This window comes from Mytilus galloprovincialis, chromosome 6, assembly GCF_965363235.1.
Source record: "Mytilus galloprovincialis chromosome 6, xbMytGall1.hap1.1, whole genome shotgun sequence".
NCBI lineage: Eukaryota > Metazoa > Mollusca > Bivalvia > Mytilida > Mytilidae > Mytilus > Mytilus galloprovincialis.
In genome coordinates this window covers 65,372,262-65,384,385 of record NC_134843.1, presented here as the reverse complement: position 1 = coordinate 65,384,385, position 12,124 = coordinate 65,372,262, and the positions used below count along the sequence as shown (strand labels likewise).

General features: G+C 31.4%; 1 protein-coding gene across 2 annotated transcripts in view; it reads left to right on the top strand.

Annotated features, from left to right (window-relative positions):
* Positions 1–12,124, top strand: part of LOC143080127 (uncharacterized) — a 96,394-nt gene that overhangs the window by 66,709 nt on the left and 17,561 nt on the right. For both annotated transcript variants that reach the window (XM_076255824.1, XM_076255823.1), the window contains 8 exons: positions 419–639; positions 2,026–2,140; positions 3,397–3,650; positions 7,565–7,679; positions 8,280–8,443; positions 9,119–9,236; positions 9,672–9,931; positions 11,794–11,914. In XM_076255824.1, the coding sequence (XP_076111939.1) occupies positions 419–639; positions 2,026–2,140; positions 3,397–3,650; positions 7,565–7,679; positions 8,280–8,443; positions 9,119–9,236; positions 9,672–9,931; positions 11,794–11,914 (1,368 nt within the window). The remainder of the gene's footprint in view (positions 1–418; positions 640–2,025; positions 2,141–3,396; positions 3,651–7,564; positions 7,680–8,279; positions 8,444–9,118; positions 9,237–9,671; positions 9,932–11,793; positions 11,915–12,124) is intronic.

The following is a 12,124-nucleotide window of genomic DNA, read 5'->3' as shown; positions in this document are numbered from 1 at the left end:
CTGCTTCTCTACGGTGGTACCTAACACTACAGGGAGATAACTCTGTAAAATCAGCTTAACGTTTTAATTACATTGTGTTGTTAAGGAAATATTAAGCGTCTCAATGATCAAAATTAGTGTTTGTCAAATTGCTATATAACCAGTGTAATATTTCTGACAAAATGGTTGGTTAAAATTTTTTTGAATTTTTTATATTTTTGTCAAAGGGTCAAAGTAAATACTCTGTCAAAATTTAATGAAAATTAAATGAGCCAAATAAATTTTAGTGAAAGTGTTGGGTACCACCTTAAATGGCTTATCATTAATCAATTAAGAATGAAGTTGATTTAAGATTTTTAACATAATGTCCTATGATAATGTCAAGCACCTCTTACTTAAAACCTCTGTTGTGTAATTATTTACTTTTCTTATTTTATAGATGCCAGACTTATCCTAACCTACCACAATTCTGTACATTGATCCAGAACCCCAAGGACAGCTGTTGTCCAGTGCCTTACTGTGACAAAGTTAACCCAACTCCATCTCTACCAGCAACCTATCAACCATATCTCCCAAGTACAAACAATCCATTGTTTGTGAACCCAGAAACCAATCCTCCAATGACAGGCCAGAATACTCCATCACCATTTGGAAAGTCTGGTGAGTATAAATGTTGTTGTAAATTGTACACTACTTTAATCCAACTTATTTTCGCAGATACCTTATTTCGCGTTAAGCCTTTTCTATCCCAATTCACAGCAATTTAATATAGCAATTTTCAAATTTACTTGATGTAGTTAGACAAGGAAAGATCAAGGTTTTATATTTTCACTACAATTTATATTTGCGTCATTTTTCTTCTCATGAAAATAATTCAATCGCATAAATAAGTTGGTTTACAGTATTTTATAACATCATCTTCTTATATTACCATCTTATATTAGTAACATTGTTCAAATCTTTAGAACTATATATTTTTTTCCTTATCTGAGCAGTATCAACTATTCTAGACGATCTGCTACATATTAAATTTGCTGGTTGGCCCTTTTTTTATAGACATCATATAGATATATGTTAGTTATCCACCAAAAATGATTGCTTCTTATATAATTCTTCTTAATTGAGGAGAGTAATCATTTGGTAATTTTGAAGTGAATTCAATTCTGAACATATTTTTAGCTCACCTGGTCCAAAGAAGGGAATTGGGAATCAGGGCTCTCCTGCCCACTCCCTCATGATTGTTGATAAGGGATAGGGGTGGTGATGGAGAGGTAACCAGGTTGTATGGACTGATTTCTCACATCAATAAACTGATGGAAAATTATGCTAAGAAAATGCTACAAAGCTATAAAGATATATATCAATGACCACCATCAATATGTTGTCAACTTCAACAAATAATAGAAGAGTTGGAGAAGTTGGTTATGAGCAGAAAGTTGTTTTTGCTAATTAAGGATGTGCGCTACTCTTGTTTTTGAATTATACCAGATATTTTTTATGTTTTTATGTAGTGTCATAAAAAAAAATTGTTGGCTAACCCCTACTTTTCTTTTCATAATAATATTACATATAGTTTCAAAAGCCATATTTGAAAATCTTATAAAATCCTTGTTTTTTTTATAGTTTTTGAAAGGAAAAAGGTGCCAATTTTGAATGCATGAAAAATCATGAGAGAATTATTTCCTGCCAAATTTTCAGTGGTTTATATCTCAAAAACAAGTACACAGACCCTTCGTTTTTTTTCCGTCTTTTTTAGTTCCTTTGTCTAAATACTATCAATTTTAACAGTCTTTTACATAGCTTGTTATTTTGAAACAGAGTAGAAAACATCCTTAAGCCAACTTGAACCAATTGTTTTGTTGAAAGAATTCCGTTTATAATAGTTCAGAATTATGATAGCCACATGATTATTTCAATCACACATTTTTTCTTAAAAAAGTGTTCATGAATAATTTAATTTTGGATGTGACGCGTCTTTTGATTAGCTGACAGTGTTTAGTCTGTAGTGAGATATACATTTCATTGCTACTTATTTTTTTTATTTAGGATATTGTGTATATCAAGGAGTATACTACAGACAAGGACAAACTTGGAATGATGGCTGTGACAAACGTTGTCGATGTGATGATGTAACCACAGGTCTTTACAGCTGTACACAGAGGTAAAATATTAGAATATGAAGTGCATATATATGGAAAAGTTATTTCAAGATAAAATTTCAAGCATCAGCATTTCAGCTACTACGAACTACCAACTATCCCGATTTATGAGGAATATCATTTATGACAGGTGATGACTTGAATTTTGAAATTCTTCATTATATAAACTGAAGACATCAAAACAGACATTCAAATGAGTTAAAAGGGTATTTAAGCACATATATACTTATTTAAAACATAAACATATAGTAGTAGGTTAAGAACACTATGACAAGATAAGAGGAGCATTAGGTCCTCTTGCACTTAAAAAAGTTGGCAGGTATGAAATGTGGAAGTAAAATTGTTACACATAACATGAGGGTATCCATATTGAATCATACAAAAATGGGTTTGAACAGACCTCCAAAGGATCCATGATTCTGTAAAGAGGAGTACCCAAATTGCATCCATGCTAAAATTCACATCCTTAAAAGACCAATGACAGATCTTTTGTTTTACTTTTTCAAATATTTAGAACAATTTGACATAAGTCCATGCTTACTATTCATTTTTTAAGATATGAATGCTTGTAACCTATTTTATTTGCTAATTTTTAAAAGATGACTTTGTATGGGCGTTGCATTTTTACTTTTTCCAGTGAACACTTAATCTGTTGATATATCCTGTGAACGTTTTGTGTATATTTGAATATATTTACTTATGTTGAAAGACGTGCATAGTATCAAATCATATAAATACAAATTGTTTAGTCTCTAGGAAAACTTGTAAGATTCTGCTGCTATTTTTGCTAAATAGGTGCAACTTGGGTACGCAGTGCTATTCGGGTATCGTGACGTTAGTTTTTAAACATGAAATTGAAGTAAAGAACTTTGCCAGTAATTTTTCTTTGTTTATAGCTGAGTGTTTTTGCTGTTGGCCAAATATGTTGTTGCAGATTTTTTGTGGTCTCTGTTACATATATTCACTACATGTTTATACTTCGTGCTATTCCAAAAAACAAGGTACGGGGTTGGAAGACACTTTATATAAATAATACAAAGTTGATGGGTATCAGAGCAACTTTTCACACTTTAATACACTTTGATTCATAGTTGCAATTGTCTGGGTGGCGGGTGCTGAAACAAACTGCCTTCCAAACACCCCCATCCCCTTTACATTTTTTTCTGGAACCCTATTTTTCTGATATAACAAATAAAAGTACTTTTTATGGTGATCCATATTTTTCTACGGAACACATATACTATATTTTATATTACAGATGTCCAGTATTCAACAACATACCCTCATCATGCACTTTGGTTGCTGACAAAAGTGATCCATGTTGTACTGTACCACAATGTAACCTATTCCCAAGTACTGCAAGATACACCGGAACAGGCACACCACCAACAACTGCCAGACCTAACATTATTGTTCCTACTCCAATTCAGGGTGCTATTACTGGCCAAGGAACTATTGCTCCTAACAATCCCCTTGTTCCTAACTACAACCAGTTTGCTGGAAATGGAACAGGTAGATTTCTTGTCTTACGTTTAATGGAAAATTTTTGCCCTAAGAATCATTAACCTTTTTTTTTAAATTTTTTTTTAAAGTTGACCATATGAATAAAAGGAGGCAAAATTATCCAGGTGCCTATAGGTAAAAATCTAAAGTTAAGGATGTAGTTAGGAAATTAAAAAAAATTGAGTCAGAAGTGCATTAGTTAAGGAACACAACAAGGTAAAAATATTGATAGGTCATGGAACTACTTTTTGAGATATTTGATTTTTATAAAGTGTCGAGAAAAGACTGACTTGGACTTTTATCTTATATTTAGCATTGGCATTATTTTTGTCTCAAATAGTAAGAAAAAAAATCTATAATCTGCGTTGATTTTAGTAATGACCTTTTATGGCCTATTGAAGTCTTCTATAATAAAAAGAAGGGTGATATGGGGAAAAATATTTTACCCTGTATCATAGGAAAAAACCCAAGGAGTCCGTACATCTGACAAAAAATCTTAAACCTGACCTAAGTACATCCTTAGGTAGCACATTACAAAGATTTTTCATCCCCAATCAGACATCTTTAAACTGATGCAATTCCACTCATCTTTCTTTAAATTTTATAAATGAGGTACCAAAAGAAAAAAGAAGGATTAATCTTTCAAATTGTGATAATTTCATTATGACATAATTATTACATAATTAATTGTTATGTAATTAGTTGCCATTCTGTGATGTCCATACTGGAATGAATTTAGCTTCTTTGTTCTTCATAGCATCCTAATTTTTTTTATAGATTCTTGCACAACACAGTTTGACCTCCAAAACTGTGTCTCAGATTTTTCCTATTGTATTTCATTCTCTCATAAATCTTCAATGAAGTTATCAACATCAATTCATTAGAGACCACTAAATTCAATTGGGTATAAAATTTGTTCTATTGATGTTTTTGGAAATCTGAGACACAGTTTTAGAGGTCAAGCTGTGTTGTACAAGAATCTATAAAATATTTTGGGATGCTATGAAGAACAAAGACGCTAAATTCATTCAAGTGTGGACATCACAATATAGCAACTAATTACATAATAATTAATTATATAATAATTATGTCATAATGAAATTATCACAATTTGAAAGATTAATCTTTCTTCTTTCTTTTGGTACCTCATTTATAAAATATAAAGAAGGATGAAATGAATTACATCAGTTTAAAGTTGTCTGATTGGGAGTGAAAAAATCTTTGTATTGTGCTACCTTAAGATCAATTAAAGCATGCTGTTTTCACCATATGTAATATCAAATTTAAATACTGTAAACCGGGAAATTTTCGTGGTAGTTTTATTTTCACTATTTTCGCGGTAGCAATTGGTACGCGAAATTAAAACTACCGCGAATATTTAACTGGAAAAGATGTGTTTCCTACCTATATCGAAGTATAGTCGTGAACGAAATCTACTCCAAGCACATGGTCTGAAAATAGTATATGTCGACGACAAATGTATACCAACAACTTTTTAATGGACACTACTTTACCTTTGATTCTAAAAGTTTATATACAAAGACATTTGGTAATAAAATATTTATTAATAATATTGACAAATGGATAAAAATTATCTCAAGTCTAATTCCGACACTGATAAAATTGTTATAAAAACAACACATATTACAGTTAGGTAAAGTACACCTGTAAATCGTTTTATACCGATTAGCACATTTTAGTTGTCACATAGATCAAAGGATTTATCGATTAACTTTTATCCCTGCGGCTTCGAAAGCGCTACGAATAAGGTCATTCTTTGTTTTTTAAATGTTTTTTTGTTTACACTAGCCAGCGGACGTGCAGTGGTTTAATAACGCTTAATCTTGTGTCAATTTCAAATTTATCAAGTTTTTTTTCTTTTTTTTGAGAAATTTTGCCACTTCGTCAAGTACTACAAGTAAAATATAGTTCACTAATTAACGGTACACAAACAAGTATGTAGTTTTAAAATTTAAAGATATCTTTTCGGGACATCGGAAAACCGCGAATTTAAAACGACGCGAATCTAGATTGACTTGGCAAATAGTGAAATAAAGACGGCGCGAACATTTCCCTGTTTACAGTACCTTACAGTTCTGTGAAAAGCATGAAAAGTTTTTATGCCCCATTGAGGGGCATTATGTTTTTTCTGTTTGTGCATCTGTTCGGTTGTTCGGTTGTCTGTCCGTCCCGCTTCAGGTTCAAGTTATGGTTAAAGTTTTTGGTCAGTAGTTTTTGATGAAGTTGAAGTCCAATCAACTTGAAACTTAGTACACATGTTCCCTATGATATGATCTTTCTAATTTTAATGCCAAATTAGAGTTTTTATCCCATTTTCACAGTCCACTGAACATAGAAAATGATAGTGTGGATGGGGCATCCGTGTACTATGGACACATTCTTGTTTAGTTATAGGATAATTTATATTAGATGTAGTACAATTTAACTTGCACTTTCCCATTTAAGGTTAGCTTCGAGTCTTAATAGTTGGGCTTCCTACACATTACGTCTGAGTTACAAAAATCAGTAAATTAATTCTTTTATGTTTTTATGCCCCACCTACGATAGTAGAGGGGCATTATGTTTTCTGGTCTGTGCTTCCGTCCGTCCGTCTGTTCGTTCGTTCGTTCAGGTTAAAGTTTTTGGTCAAGGTAGTTTTTGATGAAGTTGAAGTCCAATCAGCTTGAAACTTAGTTCACATGTGTCCTATGATATGATCTTTCTAATTTTAATGCCAAATTAGAGTTTTAACCCCAATTTCACAGTTCACTGAACATAGAAAATGATAGTGCAAATTTCAGGTTAAAGTTTTTGGTCAAGGTAGTTTTTGATGAAGTTGAAGTCCAATCAGCTTGAAACTTAGTACACATGTGTCCTATGATATGATCTTTCTAATTTTAATGCCAAATTAGAGTTTTAACCCCAATTTCACGGTTCACTGAACATAGAAAAATGATAGTGCAAATTTCAGGTTAAAGTTTTTGGTCAAGGTAGTTTTTGATGAAGTTGAAGTCCAATCAGCTTGAAACTTAGTACACATGTGTCCTATGATATGATCTTTCTAATTTTAATGCCAAATTAGAGTTTTAACCCCAATTTCACGGTTCACTGAACATAGAAAATGATAGTGCAAATTTCAGGTTAAAGTTTTTGGTCAAGGTAGTTTTTGATGAAGTTGAAGTCCAATCAGCTTGAAACTTAGTACACATGTGTCCTATGATATGATCTTTCTAATTTTAATGCCAAATTAGAGTTTTAACCCCAATTTCACGGTTCACTGAACATAGAAGAATGATAGTGCAAATTTCAGGTTAAAGTTTTTGGTCAAGGTAGTTTTTGATGAAGTTGAAGTCCAATCAGCTTGAAACTTAGTACACATGTGTCCTATGATATGATCTTTCTAATTTTAATGCCAAATTAGAGTTTTAACCCCAATTTCACGGTTCACTGAACATAGAAAAATGATAGTGCAAATTTCAGGTTAAAGTTTTTGGTCAAGGTAGTTTTTGATGAAGTTGAAGTCCAATTAACTTGAAACTTAGTATACATGTGTCCTATGATATGATCTTTCTAATTTATATGCCAAAATAGAGTTTTTACCCCAATTTCACGGTTCACTGAACATAGAAAATGATAGTGCAAATTTCAGGTTAAAGTTTTTGGTAAAGGTAGTTTTTGATGAAGTTGAAGTCCAATCAACTTGAAACTTAGTATATATGCATGGTTCCTATGATATGATCTTTCTAATTTTAATGCCAAATTATAGTTTTTACCCCTATTTCAGGGTCCACTAAACATAGAAAATGATAGTGCGAGTGGGGCATCCGTGTACTATGGACACATTCTTGTTTAACAATATTTTGTAATTTTTATTTATACTTTAAAAGACCTTGTGAAAATAATCAAATTTATTTTTTCACCAGGTTATTGTGCGTACAAGAGTAAGACCTACACTCAGGGACAGAGATGGGACGATGGATGTAATTATAGATGTCAGTGTATTGATGCCAGTAGAGGTCGTTACAAGTGTGATTACAGGTAAGGCCATACAAAAAGTGAAAGCTCATTGTAGAAGATACCATATGTTCAATTCTCAGTTTCAGAATGTAATGCATTCTGGGTATTATTTTAAAAGCATATACTAAAATGTTGTGATTGGTTTAAAATGTACTAAACAATGGCAATTCAACCAATGACATAACATAATTTTCATCTTGCCTTGGTGTACAAACAATGAGATTACCCATAATCCTTTAGATTCTGAAGGGGCAAATGGCAACTGAAGTCTGCGTTTATCATATGGCTTGCATTGCAAAAACATTTCTTTATATTGGAATTTGATCAGAAAAATAATGGTTTCATAAATATAGATGCATGTCCATGGGATGTTCATTAAAATTTAAATTACTAATTCTATGATGGTTTACCCTTTATTAGGAGCAAAGAGTGCACTTACTGCAGTCAAATCCCTATATTTACTGGCTGGTTAGCTATATTTAGACATTTTTTATCTGTTTTTTGTGATACAGCAGCAGGTTCAACATTTTTTAGATCCTTCCAAGTTCATTTGAAGCAGTTTATGAATAATGTATACCCAAAAATTAAATATTCTAAAGGAATGATTGTTCAATATTACAGATGTCCACAATACTACAATCTGCCTGCTTATTGTACCTACCAACAGGATCCCAACGATGCATGCTGTCGTAAACCTAGATGTGATCCAAGTCAAACTGTAACTCCAAATACAAATACAAATGGACCTATAATTACTCCAGGACCAATAACACCAAGACCATTTAGTAAGTTTTTAATAAGATAGAAAATAAGATCTGATATTTTTTTTTATAGTTTACCCCGATTTTGTTTTTTGTCCATGGATTTATGAGTTTGGACAGCGGTATTCTACTGTTGCCTTTATTTAAGCCACATAGATCTAATGGTGAGTTTCTCATCCCTTTTTGCTAAAATTAGATTCAGTAAAGTTTGGGGAAGTTTTACTTTTTTTTTGCTGATTTTCAGGAAACTGATATTATTTTTTTAAATTGTAAATGATCAATTAGATATGCAGGTTAAAAACAAAATTACCAAACTTTGAACAGTTCTGTCTTTAAACTTTTTTTAGCTCCAATTTTAAAAAGGAAAATATCTTGTTTAATATCAAGAACACTAGAATGAAAAGAAATTAACTTGGATATAAAAATGTCTGCCATATTTACTTTTAATATTTAATTTGTCTTAACATTTCACAAGCCTCACATTTAAAATTTTTAAATTTAACTGTTGTGAGACAAGAAAAATTGTAATACACTTAATGCAGTGGTGGAATCTATATTATGATAGTACATTTTCTTTACTAAAAAAAAAAATTCTAGTAAAATTTCTGAAATTTTTCTACAATAGAACAGTTTCATGGAATAAATTTAAAGAAATATTAAGATATCCTTATTTATTTTGAACAATTTATTTGCTTGCAGATATGTGTGTCTACAAGGACAGAACCACACATGCACAGGATTCAAGTTGGAATGATGGCTGTGACCTTCACTGTACATGTGAAAATGCCACCATGAACATCTACCAATGTCAAGCTAAGTAAGATTATTTGCTGCTATTCACCATTTTCCATTCACAAATTTCTTTATTGTCGATTCGTTATTGGTAGAATGGTAAATGGATTTGAAAACAATACCAAAAAAATCAACAGAGATCAAATTCACTTAAAAAAGAAAGAGATGGTAGTTATACATGAGGCAACAATGCTATGAAATATCTTATACTTTAAATTCAGTACAGTCTTATACTTTAAATTTAGTACAGTGAGACTGGTTATTGTTTTTAGGAAAACATCAAACTGTAGACTTCTACTAATAAGTACTCCCGTATTCAGCCATGTATAGTACGCAGTTATATATAGTCCGCACCCCTTTCATCCCCTTAAAATTGTGAAAAAAAGTTTAGATAAGGTTAACATCAGTACTACCAATATGTATAAACAGATGAGAATATTTATACTTTTATCCTTTTTAGATGTAAATTGTTCCAGGCTTTACCGGCTCAATGTAGTTTGGTACCGGATCCAGCAGATGGATGTTGTAAGATTCCAAGATGTGTTGCCACGGGAACCAACATTCCACTGAACCCAATTTTCAACACAATCAATGGGTCATCTAATGTAAAACCAAAACCAGGCACACTGAACCTCATTCCAGTGGCTAATTATGGAGTGATATCTGGCACAAACAATCAATTTCCTAATGGAACAACTTATACAGGAGTTGGAGGAGGAGGTATTTATTATTTTATTGTCGTTCCCCTTCATGGTCCTCTTTTAATTGCTTTGAAACGTGAGCAGACATTATCAGTGACATCATAATGTCTGAGAAGAAGTTATCGTCATCAAATATGCTTTGTATATTCCCCATTTACATTCTCAATTTTATTTCCTCACGCATAAAACTGTCTAAGGGAGGAGGAAAAGACCAGTAATAAAACAATAAAAAGATTATCATGATTTCCTTCTTATTGATATTGTAAAATATCAGCTGCATGACACAACGCCTTTTAGGTTTTTTTAGCTCATCCACTGGGCTCACTTGCCAAAAAGGATCACATTGTGGCTTATGGGTGATAGTTTATGATATCGAGGTGTAGAGAACCTTATATCTAAACTAATCAACAAGTTATGTTAAGGCATGGTTGGTTGGAAAAGAAAGTAGGGAAAAGAAAAATTAAAGGAATGCCGAGTTTTCAGAATAATTTTATAGCCTGCTTATTAAGGTAGCACAATACAAAGATTTTTTTACTTTCAATCTCCAACCTTTAAAATGCTGTAACTTTCTTAAGAAGTCATATAAATTAATAAAAGAAGTATTTATAGATAGATAAATGATTAATCTTTTAAATAAATGCAATATTTTTGTTATGCAATCATTATAAAATCAATTATTATGCAATTAATGGCAAAATTTTTGTCAGTTCACCTGAATGAATTTAGCTCTATCATCTTTATAAACATACAGAAATTTTAACGAAATCTTAATCAACACAGCAGGAGCTACAAAAGGATGTCTCAAATTATTGCTATTGTATTCCATTCTCTCATAAATCTGTAATTAGTGTAAATATCCTTACCACATAAAAGCAGATAATGTTTGATTAGGTGTAAAATTTGATCTATACATTCTATCTGAAATCTGAGACACCCTTTTGTAGATAATGGCAATAGGAACAACATATAATAAAATGAATGCTCCCGGGATATCCATGAAGAAGCTAATTTCAAAATTTTGTAGACACAGTTAACATTATAATTGATTACATAATTGTTGTATAATACTAACGTTGCATTATTTTGAAAGAGTAATATCTTAGCTATCCATAAATACCACTTTTATAAATTTTCAAGCATTATATAGAAAGTTACAGCATTTTAATACAGGGGATTTGGAAGTATAAAATCTTTGTATTGTGCTCCCTTAAATGAAGAAGGATGTTTAATAATTTCTGATTCATCCCTTTACCAATACATGTACCATATTAGGTTTAGGTTTAATTTTGGGGCTAAAGTAGTTTAACAAGAAGTTGTGGTCTAATTAACTTTAAGGTTCATAATATGATGTGAAATTTTTAATGTTAAAGAAAGTGTCACGGTTTCAGATTTAAAGTTTTTATTATTTTATTGCCCATTTTACCTGTTTATGTACCAGCATAGAAGGCAGGTTTAATAACTGCTTGATTCTGTCTGTCCAAAGCACTTAGAAGGTCATTTCCGTTCTCTGCACATCTCTAAAAAAATTTTGTTTTTGACAAATATTGTTTTGAAATTGGTCAATTGTAGAAAATGTTGTGTAAATCTGCCAATAAAATACTACAGTAAATTTCAGAAATTATTGCGTGCATTTATTATTGCGATTTTGTCATTTTTATTTTAAAATGTGATTTTAGTTTTTGCATTACTCAGAAAAATCATGTTTGATTCATATAAAAAATTTTAAAATACAAGTTTTAATTATTGCTATTATAACCCTGTCACATTTTTCGCAATGACAAAAACATCGCAATAATTTCTGAATTGACAGTAAGTCATGAAATTGTACTGATGTAAAGTGTGTTAAATCCACATATTCTATCTCTTTGACCTGTTTTGTAGGGTTTGGAGCATGTGTATACAAAAATGTTGTGTATAAACAAGGACAGTCTTGGGATGATGGATGTGATTATGTGTGTACATGTGAAGATGCCTCTAATGGACAATATAAATGTGTAACAAAGTAAGATTTATTTATATTTAGGGATGTCTGCTCCTCTGTTTGGTTTCAAAATAGCAAGCTTTTTAAGGAACTGTTATATTTAAACAGCAGAACAAATTTTAAGGATTTTAAAGGGATGTGTCTTTGTTTTTTAGATAAAATCAATTAAAAAATTGGCGGGAAATGATACTGTAAATTCAGAAATTATTGCAATGTTTTTATTATTGCGAA